The sequence below is a fragment of the Lathyrus oleraceus genome, chromosome 6 (genome assembly GCF_024323335.1).
Source record: "Lathyrus oleraceus cultivar Zhongwan6 chromosome 6, CAAS_Psat_ZW6_1.0, whole genome shotgun sequence".
NCBI classification, from domain to species: domain Eukaryota; kingdom Viridiplantae; phylum Streptophyta; class Magnoliopsida; order Fabales; family Fabaceae; genus Lathyrus; species Lathyrus oleraceus.
Window position 1 is genome coordinate 30,364,845 of NC_066584.1, and position 26,566 is coordinate 30,391,410.

The 26,566-nt window shown below is 32.4% G+C and overlaps 1 protein-coding gene across 1 annotated transcript; it reads right to left on the reverse strand.

Moving 5' to 3' along the window:
* Positions 1-5,205: 5,205 nt before the first annotated feature.
* Positions 5,206-7,254, reverse strand: LOC127097843 (gibberellin 3-beta-dioxygenase 1-like). Its single transcript, XM_051036329.1, has 2 exons — positions 6,720-7,254; positions 5,206-5,781 (listed from the first exon to the last, which is right to left on the reverse strand). Exons 1-2 carry the CDS (start codon positions 7,196-7,198, stop codon positions 5,211-5,213), a joined length of 1,050 nt encoding a protein of 349 aa, XP_050892286.1. The 5' UTR covers positions 7,199-7,254; the 3' UTR covers positions 5,206-5,210.
* Positions 7,255-26,566: the final 19,312 nt, after the last annotated feature.

Genomic DNA, 26,566 nt, shown 5'->3' on the forward strand with positions numbered 1-26,566 from the left:
GGTGGAGAATTAAGGCCATGGATGTTGTGTAGTCATATGCGTGGATGTATGTTGGTGTGTGACTTCACGCGTTTCACAAATTCTTGGAGCAACTTTTCTTTCTTTGCATTTTGTTTATTCTTAAATTTGATATTATAATGGGATAGCATGTATGATTTAGATGGTGTATGTGATATGCAAGTTGTAATTCATGATACTTCAAATGTGATAAGCAAAGGCTTTATTCACATTATTTTCTCTCTTTTCTCCAATTTTGTATGTATGTTTAAGGGAAGATAATGATGGTTGTATATTGTAACATTAATGTTGATGCATTGCAATGTAGAAAATTGTGACCTTGGTGTAATGAACTTGTTCAACTTAAATCTCTTTTTTTTTCTTTTGTGTAATTTCATTTTTTGTTGTTGATGTGATGGATGAGGTGATGTTGATAATGTCATGTTGTGAAGGTAATTTCTTGTTTACATATAACATGAACAAACTTCAATTGAAATTGAATCACTTACTCTTTAGTCACATAAAAAAACAATGGATGTGAACTATGCTAACATAAAAGATAAATGGATGATAGGAATTTGGTTTTAATAAACAAGACATCAAGTTCCAATTAGCTTAAATCCAATTGAGTTTTTTTAGGCCTTATAGACAATGAATCAACAAACTTATTTTTTCAAAAGCATAATAAACATGTATGGGAAGATGAAAATGATATTAATGACAAACCTAAATTACCTTAAAGCTTATTTGTTAACTCAAAGATCAAAGTTACCCAAAAATGGATGTACCAAACTAAAGCATATGCCAAGTTAAGGCTTATTAGGAACAAGCAATTAAGTATGGTCTAACTTAATAGAACGTTTGTTCTCAAATGGGAGGATTATTACGATGAATTTAATGATATATGGTGTAGGAAAAAACACAAATTTAATGATATATGGTGTAGGACAAAGCATCCGCATAAAGGGAAAAATCAATAAAATCCAACAAAAGATTCATCTTTTTTTCTCCACAATGACACTTAAACTGTTCACCAAACTCAATCCAAATAGTATTGAATGACCAAATTAAATGGACATATTATGAGGATGATGTATATGGACTAGATGCATTTAACAAGTGAATAAACTTATGGGAAAAATTTAGGGCGTGACACTAGATAATAGGTTTAAACCCGAGCTTGATTTCTAGATGACGACATACTATGTTTGGGTCTATTTAGGGCATAACATATGATGCATATGTGAATAGAACCACATTCTTTCGAAGTAGTTAAACAATGTCATTATCCTCTTCCTCAACTAATGGGGTTGATATCTAGGTGGTCTGGTGACTCTTGGGACCTATTTTTATTATCTTCAATTCTTCCATTCGTGTTAGCATGTCCTTAAGGGAGTCTATCATATGGACTTTAGAGGATTTGCATATGGATTACTTCTCTTCTTCCTTACGAGTTATATATATATATATATATATATATATATATATATATATATATATATATATATATATATATATATATATATATATATATATATATATATATATATATATATATATATATATGAATCTCAGTGACCAGAATGTTTAAAACTAGTTAATGCACATTAATGTCAGTGATCCTCTATCAGTGCCTACTCCATTAATGGCCATTAACTTGCCTTGAATATGTTGTATATGTCACAAAGTCTCTTTATTTGTTTCCTCTTATGCGATAGTGTCAAGAAATAATGGCTAGTTGGCTCTTTAATGGTCGAGTTGACCTTACATTGTGGTAGCTCACCCTCATCGGTTTGGAGCGAGCTCTTCCCATTTTGCTAGAAGTTGCTTAGAGTCCGAATTTATTTTGAGTTATGCTCTTCATCGTGTTTAAAATGTCCCCCTTTTGCTAGCATGTCCTAAATAGACCTAACGGTACACAGTTTTCCAAACATTAGTCGCGTAGGGTGAAATGCTTTATTGAGACCGGACAAGAGGTCTTACATTTACATAATCCTCCAAACATGAATTACATAAGGGAGAATGCTTTACATAAAGGTCAATCAATTGTCATTTGAAAATAGGATTGTTCTCATGAGTTCGGTATTGAGTGATTCACTACAAGAAAAATCTTGTATAGTTAGGGGATTTTGCCAAGGGTAAAACCCCTCATTAAATAAACAATGTTGCTTGGGTTACACCCCTTGCAACACTCAAAATATAAAAAAAAAATTATATAAGATAAGAACATGGGGTGACCCCTCGCAAACATGTGAGATTTTTTTGATTTTTTTTTGAAATTGGGCTTTGCTAGCGGCCACCCCTCGCAAAGAAGAAATAACACCAAAATTTAAGCAAATGGGATGACAAATAAAGTCATTTGCAAGGGGGTAACCCCTCACCAATTATATCAGTTCAATTAGCGAGGGGATACCCCTCACCAATTGTAAGGTTAAGTCAAATCAGCCAAAAAAAGTGTTATGAGTATAACTGCTAAAGCTACTACGTGTTTGCAACACGCCATTATTATTGAAGGGGAACCCCTCTCAAATATTATATGTTATTATTGTGTGGGGGAACCCTTTGTAAATTATTGCACAGACGGTACATTCATGCACCACTATATACACATCATAAATTTGTTAGGGGTAGCCCATCGCAATTAATGACTGTTATGACCTGCGTGGGGGCGCCCCTCGCTATCTGTCGTCATTAAATGAGTCACAGATGCCTACTTTCTCTCTCATTTTCCTTCTCTTCTCTTCCACCACTCTTTTCTCTCTCACAGCAAAAACATTCACTTTTCTTCACTCTCTCACAAAAAAAAAAAATCTTATTACTCTAACATTCAATTTCTTCTTCTTTCAAATATTATACCATTATGAAAATAGATAAACATTAATGTTTTTTATTATAATTTCTTTGAATTTATAATTTATTGTCACTAATTATTTATTATGTTTTGATTTTTTGTGTTACATGTATAAATTTATCCTTTAAACTTCATCAAAAAGGAGCTTCAGATTAATGGGGACAAGATTCTGATTGTTCATTTATACAAGATACACATATACTTTTTCTTTTTTAAGATTTTAGGTGTATTTGATATTAATCTGTTTTGTATTTGGTGTAATGTTGTTATGATAAAAAAAAAATTATTTGGAAAATGATATATTATTTAGTACTATATATTTTGAAAATATTATTTTTTTTTCTAGACTTTTTAGTATTTATATTATAATATTTCTACAATATGTATATTATAATATTTCGAAAATATTGATTTGTGTTGTATTTTTATTTTTATTTCTATATATTATTAAGTATATGTTGTTATATATATATATATATATATATATATATATATATATATATATATATATATATATATATATATATATATATATATATAACAACATATTTTTTATTTTTAGTGTATAAATATAAAAAGAAGTATTGTTTATATATATTTTTTAATATAAATTTGTAAGATTAGTTTAAAAAACAGATTATATTTTAATATCTTTTAGATAATAAGTAACATATTTTAGTAATATATTTATAGAAAATATGAATTGAAGCTTATAAAAAACATATTATATTTTAGTATATATTTAGGAAGTATGTAAATTTATAAAAAAAAGTATATATTTATTTTGAAAACATTAAATATATATTAAATATTTTTATAAAAGAATTGTTATAAAATAAATTTAAGAAACATATTATGTAATTTTAATAAAAGAATAGATTATATATTAATATACGACTTGCCCTTACTCTATAAGAGAATCCTGAGTTACCTCCACCGCCATCCAGATATCCTACTAATCCTTGTCTGAATTTTCAGACTTGGTATGATGTTGCTAGCGGGAAGAGGAAAAATGAGAGAGTGTATGGTGCCGGAGGGTATGCAAAAACAATCAAGCGGCGTGATAGGAGTTTCAGAATGAGGCTTGATGATGGAGAAAGAACATCACATCCACTTATATTAACCGCTAATATGCTAGAAATTGTGAGAAATTTGGCGCAGACCGAGGCAAAACATGAAGCAACAACAAGAAATGCAGAAATGGAAGAAATGAGGAGAAGACAAACTGAAATGGAGGAATAATTGATGAGGAAAACAACATAGTATGAGGAAGCAATTCGCGTTGCAAATGAGCGCGCACATAGATTTAAACAATTTATGGCCTCACATATGAATCAAGATTTTGGAGGAGGAGATCATGAGGATGAGGAAAAAGTTGATTAAATTTGTTAAAGTATGAAACTTTTAATATGTATTTTGAAATTTTACTTTTATTTTATCTTTATCATGAATTATTTTTAATTTGATGGATATGGATATAATTTTTTTTTATTTTACTTTTAATAATAAATTATTTTATTTACTAATTTTATTTTACAAAATTTAAAAATAGCATAAAATTTAAAAATATGTATTTTTATTATAATCATATTATTATAATTATAATAATATAACTATAATATTTTTTATATAATATGTAAACATTAGTTAGGGGCTAATCTCCTCACAAACGAATATGCATTTGCTAGGGGTTTTATCCCTCGCAAATGTCTGACATACTGAGTTAGGGATTTTATCTCTCGCAAAATGCAAAATACATGTGCATTACTTAGGGGTTTATCCCCTCATAAAATACCTGACACGTCTGTGTTACTAGTCTAGTCTGCTCCTACATCTATGTATGAGATTGAATTTTATGAGTTACATTTAGCGAGGGGCTTATCCCCTGGTCAATTTTGTGAGGGACTTATCCCCTAACTATTTATTTGTGATGCCGATTAGCTATGGGTTATATCCAAGACAAATTATTGGTTTGTGATGGAAATTTTTACATTAGTGAGGTATTTAATCCCTAACTGAAAACATTTTTCTTGTAGTGATTTACTATGAGATTTTAAATAACGATCACAATCACGTTGCGTTTGCATAATCTTTTTTACAATATTTATTAATAGAAATATCGTGATATTAATTTGGATCGTTGCATTGTAAATTAACAATAATTTATTTTTTATCATAAATAATAATATTAACATTGATCTATTCTGATACTGTTTTATTGCGAAGGTTTTTGCAGTCCCAAAACAGTTTATAAAACCTTTTACAAATGTTTTTTTAGAAAGCGCCGCGGTGATATTTTAACTAATGCAAATTAGAAGAAATTTTATTTTTCTTACAAAATAGAAAGAAAAAAATATTTACATTAGTCATCGTGATCAAGTAAAGTACTAATCAAAGACAAAGCACCTCCTAAATTCTTGGCTTTAATCCCAATATAATCCTTAACACTCAAAGATCGAAACCGTGGCAAAGAACCATCAACAACCAAAGGAGAAACCAAATAATCAACCGGAGGTCCATAAAAATAAGCCACAGAATATCTATCCTTAACATCATTCACAACAGCACGATGAAGAGAACATCGAAACCTTGAATTTGACAATATATGAAGAATGTCACCAGTGTTAACAACTAATGTATTTGGATGAGGGTCCACAGTAACATACCCTACACCTTCTTTGAATATTTGAAGTCCACTTGTTTGACTTTGATGGAGGATTGTGAAAAGTGATGTGTCTGTGTGTGGAGCTAGTCCCATTGCTTTTTTTGGATCTGGACAACATGGGTAGAAGTTTAGTTGAAGTGCTTCACAATGGTTGTTTGAACCAACCCATTTGTTTTGTTCTTTGGAAATTCCTAATATGTTGAATATTATGTTTGTTATTTTCTCTGCTAGTGTCTTCATTTGCTTTTGATAGTCTTCCATTATGTCACTACACACACAAAAAAACACAATTTTGTTGTTTAGCATGTGAAATAAATACATTTTTTTATAATATATTAATACATATTAATATAAATAAATCATTAATACTTATAATCTTAAATTTTTTAAATAAATAAATTATTCAATTTTATAGAATTATTTTTGGTTTTAGCTAATATTAAAGTGTGAAATGATTTTTTGAAAATTTATTACTCAAAATTAAGTTTATAGAAAAATATGGTATACAAATTGTCAAAAAAAATTGAAAATTTATTAAATAGAATAAAATAGAGATTTAGAAAGAGAATAAACCTTGATTTAACTTTTTATCAAGGTATTGTAAAGCATGTGATTTTGCTGTGTTTTCTTATGAATTAGTTTGTCTTTTATTAGGTGGCTAAGATGTTGTTCAACCTCAGATTGAAAGCACTCTAAATATATAATAATATGGATATTTTCCCCTACAACTTTGAAGCAAATCCAAATCTATAGCCTTAGCTCTTACAAATTATTTTATAATAATCATGTGATGGCTGAAAAATTAATAAACTATACATAAGAATAAAGACAAAATTAACAAGTATTTTCTTTTATTATTTATATGGAGAGAAAGAATTAATAAACTACTATAACAAATTGGTTGTCCAATCATTTAGTACAAACATATATTATATTTTTTATAGTGATAATTATATTTTATAATGAGTTTGAGTATCTCTTATATTTTATTTATTAATATTTTTTTTTTTTTAATTTTTTGCAAGCAATATTACATATATTGCAAATTAATTTTAATGGCATCCATTAATTCATATAAACAAAAACAAACATGAATGTTAAATCAAAGCATGTTTCAATTTCCTAAAAAAGCATGTTTCTATGATACCATATAATTGTTTACGTTGCATGAAAGTGCATGATGTTGAAATTAACATTTGTACTTACCAAAAATATTCGTAGTCATTAGGCCAGATCTTTTTGACATCATTAGACGGTGACCCCATGATTGTGAATCCTTCATGCCACATATATTTAGGGAAGAACGGTGATATTCGAGCTCTGCCGTATCCGGTTGCGCCGCCGGCCGATCTTAATGCCTTAATTTTCTCTTTAGAAGGAAGAGAAAAGAGTTTCTTTGCTTCTTCTTCAACCTCTTCAATTAAATTTAAGGGTACTCCATGGTTCTTCAATTGGAAGGCACCCCACTTCTCACATGCAAGGCCTATTTGTTCCATTGCATTAGGATCATTGAGATCAATGATGGGTATGCATGATCCATTGGATGTTAAATGATCATTATCATCTTTAGATTGAGGCCATGCATGTGAATCAGGTAAAGTTCTAAATGAAGAAAAGTCTAATGGAATAATATGATGGAGGTGAAGAGGATGATCTCTATATGCTTCAGAAAGAGTAGTAGCCATTTTCTAAGTTGAAATATACATTAGAAGCTATATATATATATATATATATATATATATATATATATATATATATATATATATATATATATATATATATATATATATATATATATATATATATATATATATATATATATATATATATATATATAATGAGAGAATATGTAGTATGAGATTAGGTTAAAATGATACACATGGGGAAAGGTTGGCTATTGGATTTAGTAGTGTCGGATTTTGGGTTTAGGACAAAATATGCATAGTTGAGTAAGACAAAAGAAGGAACAAACAATTTTGAAAGATTGTGGTATCCCAAAGACTTAAAATATTTTATATAAAAAAAAATACGTGGAACTTTTTCTTTATTCCATGATAATGCATGCTTCACTCATATCAACAAAGGCCAAAGAGGAAAAAACGAAAAGAAAGTTTGATAGAGGATCTCTTTTGTGTACCCTTTAACTTTTTGTTGACTAAAATAATAGAACACTCTTTGTCTTGTAGTGGCTGAAAAAATTACTCAGCTTTTGTTTGGTTCTATGTTTGAGATATTCAGAATAACTTTTAAATCTATAAGATAAATTTTTGAAATGTTAAGTTGTTTTTGAGTGTGTGGGAGTTCAGTGGCCGGATGATTTCTTAGGTTTGGAAGAAAGATATATTGGGTGCTCTTCAATGAGAGGGTGGTGAAGTAGGATAAAGAGAATGTTTGAATTCGGAATTGAACTCTAAAGTAAGATTTTCATTTTGATTGGCGTATGATCTCATTTCGTCTTCTGAGGTGAGAGTATAGCGTAGATCTGATTGAGTTATTTAGAGGTTAGCTAGTTGTTTGAAGAGTTTGGCATCTTTCAAAGTTGTTTTCTTTTGGCTTCTTTTGTATGAGAGGTTGGCCATTAGGCTCAACTTGAGCAGGCGTAGCATTATCCATGCAGGTAGTGGGATGGATTGTGTTGTGTGCCAAGGGCAGGTTAAGTCGGTAAACCACTTGTTTGTTTGGTGTCAGGGTGCATTTGTGGTGTGGTATATGGTTCTTAAGTGGATGGGAATGCCCTTGCTCCTTCCATGCAAACGGTCTTAGAGGTGTTTCAAGTGTTTCAGAGGTTAGGTAGAGGTAACATGATGCCTTTAGTCACATCCATGGTCTGAAGGGAAGTGGTTTGGGCTATCTAGAATATGTGTGACAAAACTATTTCTTGCAGGCAAAGCTTGCCGGTTAATCACTAGGTGGCATTCGTAATTTATCTCTCTTGGAAGTGGAGTCACTCTCGTTTTCCTGAGCTAGACCTCTCTTTTCAAAATTAGAAGCAAGACTCACTATTGAGCTTGGACTTATAGTTTGAGTTGTTTGGTTGTCTGCCTCTATGATTCAATTGGTGCACTCCTTGTTTTCCCTCAGTTTGTCTCTTTATGGGGTTCTCTGAATTCTTTCCTGCGATTTGGGAACCTCGTTTGGCTTTTGGTGGTTGATTATGTTGATTTTTGTTGGTTTTAAGAGTTTTTTTGTTGCTTATTTTGTGTGGCTAGTGATTTTCTTCTAGATCTTTTTGTTTGGTCTGCGTTTTTTTTTTTGTACTCTTTTTCTCCTTTTGGAGTTTTCTTTGATTTCCTTTGAGCGGGAAGAAGGAGCAAGCAAGTTGCAAAGTCTCATTGTAGTCATCCACATTTGCCCAGTCGGAGAGACGTGGAAAATGCTAGAGGGTACATGCCTGAAAATTGTTCAGATGAAATATTTGTAACGGCGTAACACAATTGTTATGAAATATTAGCAACAATAAAGGTGTAAATATATTACCGTAAATAAGGTGTTGCTTGTTATCATCTGTCAGGTCTTCCATAAACAAACTTCACATAACTTGGAGTAAAGGTAAATCAAACAAGAGGTCCTAGAGTTGTACTAATGAATTCTTTCCAAGTCAATGAAGTATCTCGGGTAGATGACATTGACATGGTTTTCACTTTTGTCCACAAATATGGACGTGTCAACCATATACATGAGATATGACATCGATGCACATACTCTATGATACACAATCAGTGCATTATCACCATCAGCCTTAAATGCCACATCCAGGTGGTATCTGTATAGCTTCTCCAAAAATCCAAATCTGACATGACATATGTCATCTCATCTATCTCATGTTAGGCATCATCGGGGTCACCTCTCAAATATTTCACCATCATGGTCTAGTGCATCAGGTCTAGTGATTTCAGAGTAGTTTAATAATCTTCATGTGATCAAAAGATGTATGAGGGGTGATACATCATCAAGTGTGATGGATATCTCACTAATTGGAAGATGAAATGATGACGTCTGAGTGTCATCTTTCCACGAAAGCAGACAATGAACCATGGTTAATAAAAATGTACATTCTGCATAAATCTTACAGCCCAGGTAGTTGCATGACATCTTGAAACCATGATTCATCAGGTTGGCAGCTTTGCAATCTTCCTAATGTGGTTGATATATTTTAATGACTCACGGTGCTGTTAAAAAATACATCATCTTTAGAAAGATAAAATCTTATAACACATATTTTTAAAATAATAAATAAAGATTTATTTAACCTTTCCACCCCACGTGTGTCAAGCAGTATGGTCTACGTACATATAAAGTAGTAAGGGGTCTCAGGGGTCTCTTGAAAAAGCATCAAGAACAACAATAACAGGTTGGACTTCTAGGGCAAGCAGCAGGGGAAGGATGCCTCCGAGAAGACGATGTCGGAGACACATGAACTCGGGAAGATGATGCTTATGTATCAAATAAAGTGGCATCAATGGTTGGACGTGAGGGTCTAGCTTTTTCCCTCCAAACAAAAGCATGTTGAGTCATTCTACAATGTCTTAATCTTTCTTGGTTGCCAGACATTTTAACTTTAGTTAAACTAGTAAAATCATATCATGATCAAATAAGTCAAATCCAGGGGACAAAACATGCAAAACCAAACAAGTTATGCATATTAGGAAAATCTGGATGTTAACTTAAGTACCAGGCGACACCAGAAAAATGCAGATACACAACACACCCTAAGCTTTCAACTTCAAATTTCATGAAATATAAATTCCTTCCTCACTAAACAACATATTATGTGTCCTAATGTACCAATACAATGTATTATGTGTTTAACTTCAAACTAATTCTTCACAAAATAATAAAAGAAAGAAAATAAGAAATTACCGAATGTGAGAAGTGAATGGAGTGGAGTAGAGATTGATCAATGTACTAGGATTGAGTGCAATGTAGTAAAAGATGTGACAAAACTTAAAAATGATGGAAAAAGAGTTTGCTCATGAGCTCTATTTAGGGTTCTGAGCAAACTTTTTGAAATGAAGAAGGAAGAGGGGAGGTATAACGCATTTATATAAATCAAATTGGTCCAGACATTAACCTCCATAAAGAATACGGACATTAACCTCCAAATTATTTTAGTTTTGTTTCTTGGCCTGAGTCTAAAACTGTGGTTGTATTTTAGGTGCGTCAGGAATTTAAATTTTGAATTTTATAAGTATTATTAGTTTTTTACCGTGGCGGATAAGCACCACTAAAAGTACGAAGAACAATATTCTTAAATTTAATCTTTGTAACTGAATAATAAATATACACATATCGGATAACCGAGTTTTTTCTCACTACTATTCACAATGACCTCAGTTTAATTTTTTTAATGAAAAACTTCATATATATATATATATATATATATATATATATATATATATATATATATATATATATATATATATATATATATATATATATATATATATTGTGACTATAATTCACATAAATCATAATTTATAAATAAATATAAAATGTAATGTATTTATTTACTTTGTTTGAAGAAGAAATAGTAAATAATACATTAAAGTCAAACACAATGGTACAATTTCTTATTTAAATTTAAATAAAGATGTTGAGTGTTCTGGTAACGATTTGTAATTTTAGGTAGGCTTTATAATGTTGTTGTATTAATTTAAAATTAAAAATAGATTTAAATAGTCTCTTCGTTCCTGTAAGTCGGCGTGTTTTTAAATTTGGTCTATGTATCTTTTTTTTTTGTCTGAGTCCCTATATCTCACTTTTGTGTTGGCATTAGTCCCTGGAGTTAAATTTTCGTTAAAAAAAGGTGACTTGACAAATAGCGCACACGTGGAATTGTTTTATAATTTTATGGGGATAATACGTGGAAAACATAGTGGAGGGGAATTAAAAAGGAAGACTAAATTAAAAAAAAAAGACACATTTTTGCATTTATTCTTCTTATCTTCAACTCTTCGTCGCTTCTTTTTCTCTTCTTACTCTGTTCAAATCTTCAAACCTAGTGCAAATTCAACCATGACAATATCCTCTGTAGGTAATTTCTTTGTGTCTGAAATCCCAGTTTGTGGTTGCAATAAAGCAATGAGGATGTTCATCTGAAATTCAACTAAAAACCCTAAAAGAAGATTTTGGAAGTGTTCTAATTCGGGATTAGGTTGCTCGCTTTTCATATGGGATGATGAAGTTGAACGCATCACAGCAACTGAACACAAAAACTCAATCAGATGCAATTGCTCAGAGTTAGTTCATGAGTTAGGTTGCATCATTAAAGATCTTGAAGTTAGGAAAAAGGAGAAGATGAAATTGAAGTTGAAAAACGAAAGGAAGAAGACCAAAATGTTTAAGCTTTTGTTGACTCTTTCATGGTGTTTATTCTTTGCTTACCATAAATGGTAGTGATTTTCATGTTTATGGTGTCTGTAATTTATTTTTGGTTTTAGTCCCTAGAAAAAGGGTAGTTGTTGAATTTCGTCCCTGTAAGGATTAATTATTGAATGAATAAGAACATTTTAATTTTTTAATTTTTGTCCCTATATGTTTGTAGCTTTTTGTATTATATCCCTGTTTTTTAATGTTATGTTTCTATGCCATCCCTGTATTTCATTCGTTTACTTAATATTGTAGAACATAAAGACATATAAAGTTGTCTTAAAATAGAACAATGACACACCACACATAAACCACAAAGATGTCTCTGAATTACATAAAGCCAAAAGGAAAATAATTTTGTCTCAAAGTACAACAAAGACACACCATAAATAAACCATAATGATGTTATATGTCTCAGAATTACATAAATTCAAAGGGCATAGACTTTAGTCTCAAAATACAATAAAGGTGCAATACACCAACAAGATGCTTATGAAGCCTTGTCCACATCCATAGGTTGTGATTGATTACTTCCTTCTCCTTTCAGGTTTTTGCATCTTAGGACTCTTGTCTTGTCACTTCTCCTTAATTCCAATTTCTTGCAACTTTGGGTTTGTATGTCTTCTTTTTCTGTAAAATATATAATATTAGAGGTGCAAGACACCAATAGAATAATTCCAAATCATTAGAAAATGGTATGTTAAACTCAACTAGTTTAAGAACTCTTGGGTGGTATAAGTAGGTACAGCAGATACATCATCAGTTGTTGGAACAGGTGCACTCAAAATATAGGCAGGTACATCATCAATTTGTGAAGATGTAACAGGTTCACCTTGAGCTGATGTAACTAGTACACTATGACTTGGTGCAGATGCAATGGGTCCATTAACAACAAGATTTAATTGAGTTTGAGTTCTCTCAAATGCTGATGCAAGATTTGTAGCAAGCATTTCAAACTCAGGGTCAACATCAATTTGAGTTTCATTTGGTTGTAGTTCTTCCTGTGTTGCAGTTTGAGCTTCAATAGGTTGAGTTTGTTCTTATGTTGCAGTTTGAGTTTGTCCTTGTCCTGTTGTTGTTTTCTTTGGCTTTCTATGTACATACAAGTCAGAACATTAGTAACATATCAATGACATTAATAACATATGCAAAGTTAAAGAGAGTTCAATACCTTTATTTTTTGAGCTTCGGGGTCAACTACTTGACTGATAGGTATGCATGATAGCCACTCCTAAGCTTTCATATTAATCTCCTTCAATTCTTTCATCTTAACATCACAGGCTTGGGCATATGTGGCTTTTGCAGTAGCCATCATTAGGTCTCTGATCTATGTCCCTCCACCAAACTTCTTTTTGAAATTGGCATATAAATGCCTAAGACAAAGTCAATGTTCTACACTCTCAAACAATTCTTCAAAGACAGGGATTAAACCTTGCAAAATTAGGGCTAAAAACCAAAAACAATTAACATAGTTAGGTATGAAAACCAAAACATATTACATATAGGGGTATGATCCAAAAAATATTATAGTTATGAAAGTACCTTTTGTTGGTCAAAGATGAAAACCCGCCTCTTTTCTTGACCAATGTCCTCCAAAAACAAGGTAAGGAACCACCTTCATGACTCCTTTGTTTCAGTTTCACATACAGCAAAAGCTATGAGATAATATTGGTCATTTAGATCTCTACCAACTGCAATAAGAAGAGTCCCTCCAAACTTAGTCTTAAGATGACATCCATCAACTCCAATGAATGACCTACAAGATGTTGTGAAGCCTTTCTTAAGCCCATGTAAGCAAAAATAAAAGTTGATAAACCTTGGTTGTATTGTTGGTCCAACCTTTATCAGATTAATTTTACAAGTGTTACCAGAATTGACTCTCCTTAACTCTGCGGAGTATCTTCACAAAAGGTTGTATTGTTTTACTGCATCACCTTGAATAAGAGCTTTGGCAATTTGTTTGGCTTTCCATGCCCTGCTCATAGTTATACCATCAGAGAAGTTACTCTTAATCTCAAAGACAATATCATGAATCTTAACACCATCTGAAGATGTCATCTTAGCCACCACCATTTTTGCAACCCACTTAAAAGTGACATAACTATCATTCAATACCCTACCACATGTGTGTGTTCCAATCCATTTCTTCATTTTATACATGTGTCTATTCCCAACTTTACTTACAAGTGTTAAAAACCCATATTTGCCCTTGTAAATTACTCTTACTCTAACTTTGTCATTTTTCACATACTTTATTTGTCTCTCATTTAATACCGATCATTCAGTTATTTCTTCTTTAAATTCTTTAAGTGATACAAACTTCAATCCCACTTTGAATTTGTAATTCTTGTCCAAATCCTGCATCTTAAACCTTGGATATTTTGGTTCCTTCTCCCCATCAAAAGCATCAAGGTCACTACTACCAAGCTCATCATCAGCATAGTTGATGATCATCTCATTATCCAGCCACTACATTACTCCACATTATCAACACCAATTGGTACCTTCTTTGGAGTATGCTTGTGCTTCCTTGCTACAACTTTTATCCTACCTCTTTTCCCTTTTCTTCAACTTGATTTTCAATAAAATCAAAGCAATCGTCCAACCCAAGAGCCCTTTCATCCTCACTATCATCAAATGATAAACCATTAGGTTCAAAGTCTTTATCCTCAATGTCCTCTGTGTCTTCAACCTGTTCAACACCACCAACATTAGCTTCTTCAACCTGTTCAACATCACCAACATTAGCTTCTTCAACATGTTCAGCACCACCAACATTGTCTTCTTCAACCTGTTCAATACCACCAACATTGTCTTCTTCAACCTGTTCAACACCACGAACATTTTCTTCCTTGAAAACCACGTACATCAGCTTCTTCTGCATTGCCTTTACCTTTATGTTCAACATATATGTGAATTGCACATTTCATTACCATGGCATTATGATATACCTTATCAACATCACTATCACTGTCCATTCTACTATACTTATCAGCATCGTTGTTATACCACCATAGCCAATACTCTAAATGCTCAAGCTCAGTTAACTCTTTCACGATACATGTTGCTTCAAATAGGCTCCACCTATCTGGATCTATTTCTACTACATGCCCATTTCCCTCTGTGTAATATACTAAACAGTCCCTATCGAATCTACCCATGCAATGAAAATTCAAACTGAACTCCATAACATGCAAGTTTCAAGAAGACACAATGAATAAAGTTGACTCACCGATAGAAGGAAGAAATAAGATATTATATATGAGATTGAGTTCCAGATATGCGATTGTGTGTTACTAGGTCATGAAATTAGCATTTTGTCATCTTCGTTGCTTCGTCTCTTCCCTCCCACAGCCCGAGTTTCTTTTTTCTTCCCACAAACAAAATCCTAATTTACAAGGACTAAAAGAAAAAGATATTTTCTGAACAACATTGCATTTTTTGTGGGAAATAAAAGAATATCCACATATGTAAGTTGTTGAATATAAAATAGATATAAAATAATTTCAAGTGTGCGCCGTTTGTCAAGTCACCTTTTTTTTAACAGAAATTTAACTCTAGGGACTAACGTCAATAGAAAATTGAGATATAAGAATTCAAACAAAAATAAAAGATATAGAGATTAAATTCAAAAACTCAATAACTTACAGGAATCAAAAAACTATTTAAGCCTTAAAAAATATCATATAGGAAAGGTGGTTTTAAGTTTTTGAAATTTTTGTATAAATTATCAAACATTTCAACAATGACAAAATATATAAGATCTTTATTTTATCATTTAATAAAATTTTATTTGACTGCAGTTTAACTATAACTAGTTTTGACCTCTCAAAAACGGCTAGACAATTATTTTTGAGAGCATTAGCTAGACAATGATGATATATAACACTCAAATTTTGCTTATATAGATTTGTCTCCCTATAAGTTGATATTTGGCAATGGAAAGTGATTGAATGTGAGATCTCATTGATTAAGAAAATCTAGCAAATTATATAAGTGCCCATCTAGATATTTATATTTTATCAATAAATGAAGGCTGCCACTATATAACAAAGCATACAGAGAACTTTTGTGCTAGTAAGCCATTTACATGACATAGATGGGGTTAAAAGTCAGATAGTGGAGGTGGAAATACTTTCACATACACAAATATATATATATATATATATATATATATATATATATATATATATATATATATATATATATATATATATATATATATATATATATATATGGAATTACAAAGTTTCATGCTTGTTGAAAAGAATTGGTTGGTACTTTAATTTAATCTTTTGCAGGTGAAAAAGGCAACGTTATTTGAATGATGGATAATTTGACCGAAAATACAAGTCAAGTATGAGGACAAATTAACTCAAAATCATTATTCAAAGATGATCTCATTAATTGGATGACTTTATGAGCTAGCTTTTAAGTTTGACCTTTTTAAGTGCTTCTTTTTGTTATCAAATAAAAGTTTTCTAACATTAGTGGAAATTTAGAGGGGATTATAATTATTGCTCCATTTAGGTCTATGGAGGAAAAAGTGCATATTAGACTTTTAATTTAGACTTTAACCTTTTACTTAGTTGTAACAATCTAATAATTTTTATAGATTTTTCACGTAGTTTTTTTGGTTTTTTTTATCCTTAATTTTCAAATTCAATTTTTTTTTAAGTTGGATATATATCATTCAAGTCAAACTACATAAGAGGAGTTATGAATATTTGGATAAAATTGAGACAAGTGAAAGACATTTAAGATTAGAAAGTATAGGAAGGAATCATACTTGATAGTTTATACTATTGATGCGTTTCAAAATTTAGAACGGTCCAATAAAATAGCGGAGGCGAGTTCTTGAAAATCAAAGTCTTTTTATTTTTGTCTTGGGGAAGTTTTTCAGTTTTGAAGTTTTTCAGCGTATTATGAGATGCTTTCATCTTTTTCTTAAATCATTTTAATATTTTTTATGGTTTGTTGAATCATCACTACTGGAAAAAACACATTTAATCTCGGACGTGAAATGCATTTAACTTCGGCTACAAATACAAGGTAATGAAGGGCGTCATGAAAAGTGAAAACTTTACCTCTCCTTTTTAAAAAAATCAACGGGGTATGTGAAAAGATCATGGGTTCGATACTCGGGGAGACCTTTTTGAAATTCTAAAATGGTGAAAACACATGTTCCCTTGATTTTGTAATTTCACCGACGAATATACCATACTTTCACCTCAGTTATCTCATAAAACCGATGGGTAAAACCATTTTTGAGTTTATTAAGTCTAATGTGGATTGCTCATTTTACTAAATCCTATACTTAACTGATAACTTCTAAAAATTGGTTAGGAAAATAATTATATGAACAAGTTGTGTTATATTTGAAGAACAACTTACATTGATTATGATTTTGAAGCATTATACAACTCATCATTCTTCTCACGGTGTTTTATGATTAAAATCTCTCCAATGTTTCAAGTTCTTTATTCAAGATTCCCTTTTCTCCTAATTCATTCTTCAAAGTATAAAATTTGATGCTTTGAAAAATGAACAAATATGGAAGAAAGTTGAACAAAAGTAGAAGTATTGGAGAGATTTTAACAATAAAACAACGTGAGATGAATGATGAGTTGCAGAATGCTGGAAAATCATTAATCAGTTTAAAATAAATTTCAGATACAACAAATTTTGCATATGATTATTACCAAAATCAATTTATTAGGTTATATGTTCAAAGAGAGGTTAGTGAAACAAACATCCGACATTAGATGTAATAAACTCAACTAGACGGAACAAGATGAGAGTTGCACAAAGAATCCCAAAAAACATAATCTCAATATCAATATCAACAACAAAAACAACAAGAAAACAAAAACAATATCAATAACAACGACGTCATTAAACAAAACATGAAAATTGAGTATCCTTATATAACATGTCTTATGGGGTTTTTCTCCTTAGATATATGAGTTAAAATCATCTAGAATCTCAACTGAATCTTGTTGAGATTTGTTGCTCCAAATAAGCTCCATAAGATATGATTTGATTTGATTTGAATTCAAATTTGAATCACGTTGATTTAAATTTAACTAATTAGAATAATCAAACAAATCCAATTGCTAAAATACAACAATAATATTTTTTACACACATCATCAAAACACATTCCACGTGATTGAAAAAAGCGCACAAAGCAACATCCTTGTTTTGTAGACAAGGGATAGATGTTGAACATATTTTGAGACATTGGTTCCTACATATGCATTTTTGCTTCAAAATAACTTGAAACATCATTGTTGTTTCGCATAATTTTCCCAACCAAAAAGGAACAACAGTCTCCCCACCCTTGTGGAACTCCTCTAATGGCGTTATTCTCAAATTTATCTTTTTGTCCTTCCGCCTTGAGTGCGGATTCTATTCAACCTGAGGCTTTCGGTGTAATACTTTTTGGCGATCTCTTGATCTCATTGGATAAACTTTACTTTCCCATTGGGGAAAGGGTACTTCATGCATAAATAAAAAGTAGACAAGACGGGGCTCAGTCGGTTAAAGGTTGGTCGCCCTATAATCATATTATATGAAGAAGGGACATTGATAACCATATCCCTAACCTTTATCTCCTTAGCTTAATCATCTTCTCCAAATGTTATCCTCAAGGTGATATATCCCTTTACATGTACATGTTCTATGGAGAATCTAACCAGGGATCCTCTAAAGGGCTTTAGGTCTTCTGAGTTGAGGCAAAGTCTTTCAAACGCCTCCTAGTACAATATGCATGCAAAACTCCCCTGGTCAACGAGAACTTTATTAATCTTCTAGTATTCACGATTGACAATAATGACCATGGTATCGTCCTTATGAGTGTGAAAGTCGGTTGCATATTTCTCCGAGAAGGCGGTCTTAGCTTCCGAAGCTTCGAGCTCGCCTTCAATATTAACCCGCGGGAGGTTTTCTACACTCAGTATTTGGCGAGCGTACCTTTTTCTGGAAGAGTTGGTTTCCCGCCCTCCGATGAACCCCCTGCTATAGTTTTGAGTGTGTGGTACATAACTTTGTTATTCTCTCCCTAAGATGCCTCTTTGGCTTTGTTGGGCCTTGGGCTCCCATTGTCGTCTCTCCTACGCGATCTAGATTTGTCTAATGAACGGGAGGAGTCTCACTTCATATATTTTTTTAGGTATCACTCATGTAATAGTCTTTTAATTTCCTTCTTGAGGTGAGAGCAGTCATATGTATGATGTCATACTACCCTGTGGAACTTGCACTATCTTCCTAGTTCATAACTCGACATATCTCCCTTAGGGGAAGACGATGTTGTGATGTTGTGCAAGTGGAGTACCTCGCACAAGATTTTCTCATGGTGAGTGCTCTAAGGTGTGAAGCTCTCTATCGTCTTACCTACCCTTTTGAATATTGTCTTGCCGTTTATGGGCAAGGTTTAGTTGCTCTTCCTCTAGTGGTGTGAGCTCTTGGTGTTGGGAACGCGCTCCTTGATGTCACGTGCCTTCTTTTCGGTGTTGCTTTCCTCACCCTTTATGCAACACTCAGCTATGGAGACCACTTCTGCCAGCGATAATGTTGGCTTCTAGGCGAGGGGCTCGTTGAAGTGTCCTTCCTTAAGTCCATTTCAGAATGCTCGCATAAACTTTTCTTGATTTGGTGGGATGACCCTGATGGTAGCTTTGTTGAAGTGGGCGATATAGTCCCTCAACAACTCCATGAACCCTAACGTAAATTAAACAGGCTAGTAGTGGACATCTTCATGTGGTGGTTGGTGGCGAACTAGTGTACCAGTTTTTGATAGACGTTTATAGAAGCATGGGGTAAACCCATATAACATATGATGGCGGTCTCCCTGAAAGTTCTAGATAGCTGCTTGCATTTTAGGGAATTAGGCACTCCTATGATGGTCATCTATGTATTTATGGAGTAAATATGCTTGTAGGGATTGTTACGCCCATCAAACTTTGTTATGAAGGTAAGTTTGAAACCATTTAGGATAGGTGTAACACACTGATCCCTTACTCGACATTAATAAAATAATTCAACGTATAGGATATTACACGTACTTCACCAAAACATAATCTTCAATAAAATATAAAGACTACTAATGCAGCGAAATAAAAGCATAAAGTTCGACATGAAAGTCTCAACACCAAAGGATAGTAACCTAATTCAAAACATCCCAGATGAGAACATAACATAAATAGAACAGTTTGTCCCTAATGTTACGTATCAAAGTGACTCCACTAAAAGACCTGAAAAATGATAAAGTAACTAAATAGGCCTCAACATCGTCCTTTAGCTCAAAAGCAGCTACTCCTCTATCTGAGTATTTATACCCCAAATGAGCACAAACACCACAATAAAACAAACAGAGGTGAGAAAATGTTCGACAAATGTTAACGGTGCATAAATTTGATAAAGGATAACTATACAAAACATATCAATGTATTCATATTATTCACCTTCATCACCAATCACTAACCTGTTCATAACTCGAGTACAATCATCACCAAATACAATTAGATATGTCACTAATTTTTATTACATTCATCGCCAATTGCAAACAATCGTCACCAAATACAATCACATATGTCACCAATTATAATTACATTCAATACCAATTACAACCAATAACCACCAAATACTATCACATATGTCACCAATTATAATTACATTCACCAATTACAAATTCAAATGTATATGTAATGTACTTTTCACCTCATCACCATATACATGTGGTATCGATCCTACTCACCAATTGGATGTTCGAGTTTTATTACTGAACAATCTCATCACCAATATTTGGACATCAAAGTTTAATTACCAATTAGTCCCATCACCAACATTTTGACATCAGAGTTACTAATTTGATAAAGGATAACTATACAAAACATATCAATGTATTCATATTATTCACTTTCATCACCAATCGCTAACATGTTCATAACTCGAGTACAATCATCACCAAATACAATTAGATATGTCACTAATTTTTATTACATTCATCGCCAATTGCAAACAATCGTCACCAAATACAATCACATATGTCACCGATTATAATTACATTCAATACCAATTAAAACCAATAGCCACCAAATACTGTCACATACGTCACCAATTATAATTACATTCACCAATTACAAATTCAGATGTATATGTAATGTACTCTTCACCTCATGACCATATACATGTGGTACCAATCCTACTCACCAATTGGATGTTAGAGTTATATTACTGAACAATCTCATCACCAATATTTGGACATCAAAGTTTAATTACTCATTAGTCCCATCACCAATATTTTGACATCAGAGTTACTAATTTGATAAAGGATAACTATACAAAACATATCAATGTATTCATATTATTCACTTTCATCACCAATCGCCAACCTGTTCATAACTCGAGTACAATCATCACCAAATACAATTAGATATGTCACCAATTTTTATTACATTCATCGTCAATTGCAAACAATCGTCACCAAATACAATCACATATGTCACCGATTATATCTACATTCAATACCAATTACAACCAATAGCCACCAAATGCTATCACATATGTCACCAATTATAATCACATTCACCAATTACAAATTCATATGTATATGTAATGTACTCTTCACCTCATCACCATATACATATGGTATCAATCCTACTCACCAATTGGATGTTAGAGTTATATTACTGAACAATCCCATCACCAATATTTAGACATCAAAGTTTAATTACTGATTAGTCTCATCACCAATATTTTGACATCAGAGTTATATTCTTGATTTAGTCTCATCAACAATCCCTAACTTCGATATATATGATGCATGAAAATCCCACACAAAGAATATTTAACCCAACACCAATAGTTCTTATCGAAACTACATGTTTCACCATGATACAACACCATAAAGTAACTCATTAGTATATAAGAAACACCATATAAACTCACCAATAAACATGCAACACCAACAGTATATAAGTAACACTATATGGACTAACCAATAAACATGCAATACCATCAATATATAAGCAACACCATATAAACTCACCAATAAACATCCAACATCATCAGTATATAAGAAATACCATATAAAATCATCAATAAACATACAACATCATCAGTATATAAGCAACACCATTTAAACTCATCAATAAACATGCAACACAATAGATTATCTCACTAATAATTAATAACATGGAAACAATACATCATGAATAACTAATTCATCACATAACAGCGACTCAACTCCCCACCAGAAGATAATAAATTCAGGTTTTCATGTACATATTTAACCTTACAATCCCTTAATATATGGTAGTCTTACGCGTTAGCTTCCCAACGCTTCAAACCGCGCCTCAAACGGAGTCACGTAACTCAGGTTATGATGAAAACAGTATTTTGAACAAAATCTGCATTAATGATTTGAATGAAGTGTAATTTGGGATTCGAATCAAATGAGACAGAGGCATCCATGAGGTTATGCTTCGAATCAAAATTTCATAGTACACAATCCCATCACCGATATTTGGACATCAAAGTTATATTACTGATTTGTCTCATCATCAATATTTGGACATCAGAATTATATTACTGATTTAGTCTCATCACCAATCCCTAACTTCGATATACATGATGCATGAAAATACCACAAAAAGAAATACTTAACCCAACACCAATAGTTCTTATTGGAACTACATGTTTCACCATGACATAACACCATAAAGTAACTCATCAGTATATAAGCAACACCATATAAACTCACCAATAAACATGCAACACTGTCAATATATAAGTAACATTATATGAATTAACCAATAAACATGCAACACCATCAATATATACGCAACACCATATAAACTCATCAATAAACATGCAACATCATCAATATATAAGCAACACCATATAAAATCATCAATAAATATACAACATCATCAGTATATAAGCAACACCATATAAACTCACCAATAAACATGCAACACAATAGATTATCTCACCAATAATTAATAACATGCAAACAATACATCACCGATAACTAGTTCATCATAGTATACTGACTCAACTCCCCACCAGAAGACACTAAATTCAGGTTTTCATATACATATTTAACCTCTCCCTCCCTTACTATATGGTAGTCTTACGCATTAGCTTCCCAACGCTTCAAATCGGACCTCAAACGGAGTCACAAAACTCAGGCTATGATGAAAACAGTATTTTGAACAAATTTTGCCTTCATGATTTGAATCAAGTGTAATTTGGGATTCGAATCAAATCAGGCAGAGGCACCCATGAGGCTATGTATCGAATCAAAATTCATAGTATACAATATCATCACCAATATTTGGACATCAGAGTTATATTACTGATTAGTCTCATCTCCAATATTTGGACATCAGAGTTATATTATTGATTTAGTCTCATCACCAATCTCTAACTTCGATATACATGATGCATGAAAATCCCACACAAAGAAATATTTAACCCAACACCAATAGTTCTTATTGAAACTATATGTTTCACCATGATACAACACCATAAAGTAACTCATTAGTATATAAGCAACACCATATAAACTCACCAATAAACATGCAACACCGTCAGTATATAAGTAACACTATATGAACTAACCAATAAACATGCAACACCATCAGTATATAAGCAACACCATATAAACTTACCAATAAACATGCAACACCATTAGTATATAAGCAACACCATATAAAATCATCAATAAACATACAACATCATCAGTATATAAGCAACATAATATAAACTCACCAATAAACATGCAACATCATAGATTATCTCACCAATAATTAATAACATGTAAACCATACATCACCGATAACTAATTCATCACAGTACACCGACTCAACTCTCCATCAGAAGACACTAAATTTCGGTTTTAATGTAAATATTTAACCTCTCAATCCCTTACCATATAGTAGTCTTACGCGTTAGCTTCCCAACGCTTGAAATTGCGCCACAAATGGAGTCACGAAACTTAAGTTATGATGAAAACAAAATTTTGAACAAAATACACCTTCATGATTTTAATCAAGTGTAATTTGAGATTCGAATCAAATCAGGCAGAGGCACACATGAGGCTATGATTCATCAGAATTCATAGTGTAACCCCATGATTCAAATCAAATAAGTCTGCAGCGTTTTTCTGCTAATTTTTCACGGAATTCCAATTCTAAGCCATGTTTCTCCAACCTAGACCTATCCCAATTCAATTTTTAACATGAATGATCACACATACTCATGTGTATACAATATAAAACTCACAGGCAATAATTATTATTATCATTAATCATTAATTCAATATTATCTCATCAATTCATCATACTTTTTCATCAACATATAACCTAAGCATATGAACTACATCATCTCTAATTTTATCATGACATTCAATCATACAAAGCCCGCATCCAAAAATAGCCATTGACAAGTTACAACATTGAATAAACAATAGAAACCTAAGGGTTTTTCACAAACCCCTTCAAGATCCAAATTTCTCAACAATGAAAGAAGAGGGTTAGGATCCCTCATATCCGTTATAATTACGTACACCCATTAGAGAATAATCCATCCCTCTTACCTGAATTTTCCAGCAAAGAAACTAAATTTTGGTTATGGATTCTCCTTCCTAGAGCTCTCTTCAGAGCTCCTTGCCTCTTTCTCTATTTTTTTTCCAACTTTTCATATATCAGACCAAATTGTCCACTCATTTCTCTCTTTCTATTTATTTAACCCAATTTTCTATTATTTTAATATTTCTATTTTCCTTCCCTCACCTTATGTTTTTCTTTCACATTGTCCCTTCAAATTCTTCAGTATCTCACTTCTTACCCCATATCCCCTTATTTCCTTATTTCTCTATTTAATTCAATTCTCTCTATTTTATTTTAGTTAAGAAAATATTGAATAATAATATAAATTATACTCCACCTCCCATAATTCCACCAAAACATCCAAAAGACATCAATAGATCATATAATTATGTAATGACTCAATAGAATAGTTAAAATAAGTTAATTAAATAAAAATCTCACAAATTCCAATAAACTCAAAAAATACCAAATAAATCATATCAAAACACCAACACTTAAAAATAAATAAATAAAAGCGATTAAAAATTAAAATAAATAATTAATTGAAAATCGGGGGTGTTACAACAGGCGCACTCCATATCTCGTCCGAGAGTGGTTGGGAGTTCAACCATTACATATCCTCTAGAGGGTTGAAATCTTGTTGGCGTTGTCTGATGTTGTGGGCATTTTCTTTCAACGTCTGGTTATGATGGCGTAATTCGTCCATGACGGCACACATCTCCGTCAGCGCGTCACCATCACCGTTACTGTTGGTATCTTCCGACGTATATGATGTATCTCTCCTATTAACTATAGTTGAATGTGTCTAAGTATAGGAGTGAAGGGTAGCAGTGGGAAGGGTGATGGTGATAAGGAGGGTGTGGCCCAACTTAATTTTACTGGGGGCCCATGATGGGCGTCACTATACTAGTAAAAAAGTAAAGTTGTGTATGTTCCCTCTACAAGGGCATGGTGACTCGGAGGCCATAGTAGGTTTATAACACGATATGGTGAGTAAGAGTTGCCCATGAAGACAAGAAATCATGTACGGTGGCGTTTTGAGGTAGTTTAGAAGTCCTGCTCACGTGAAATAAGAGGTTTTGCACGTGATCAGTGACGTTTAAGAGCGAGTGTATGATTATGGTCAATCACGGTATTGTGACCTTAGTAAGCGTTATTCTCTTTTGGGGTGTAAATATTGATATCATTTTACCCCTTGGGAGAAAGAGTATTTATAGAGACTCTTTAGACCTAGGGTTTGAGTCCTCCTCAGTGGTATCAACTACTCCCCTCTAATCAGGGGTGGTTATTGACCACCTACTTTTCAGGAGTCAGTGGAGACTCCCTCTTTCTTGACCCACATGTTATGGATACCTCTAGGCAGGTCTTCGAGTCATCGCCTGAGGGATACGACTCCCGGGCGAGGGCGCCCTAGTTTAGGACTTCCACAAATATAACACTACAATGTCCTTGAAAAGAGTCGGAACATCGTGGTTCTATAGAAACTTGTAGAAGTTATTCTTGATTTGCAAGAGGAAAGTATTAAGAAACAAGTTGCACATTTTCAAGCTCAATCTCTAACTAACATGGAACTTAGGATCTTCCCAATACACCCCTCATGACCAACACTCTATTGGACTTTGTGCGTGGATATAAATGGTTGACGATACATGGGGATCGATAGAATCTGCTATCATATTAGAATTAAAGTTTGACCTAACTCATCCCTATAAAATCGGCTTGTAAGGTGAAAATGTTACTTTATATAAACTCCTTAAACGCTCTATGTCTAACCAATATGTGATTTGAGATTTTCTCAATACACCTTCTCACGTCCAACACTATTGTGTTTGATATGTGAATATAAACGAAAGATGACCATGATTCAATCGATAAACTATAATACCATATTAAAATTAAAGTTTGATATAATTCATTACAAAAACCAATTTGTAAGATAATGAGTGTCATTATATATAAAGCATTTTCAAGCTCATTCAGATAGGATGAAAAACTTTTGTAACCACACTTTGGGAGTGAAAATAACCATAAAGTTGTTAAAATTGTTTCACCTTTTCTAAAAAAGAAT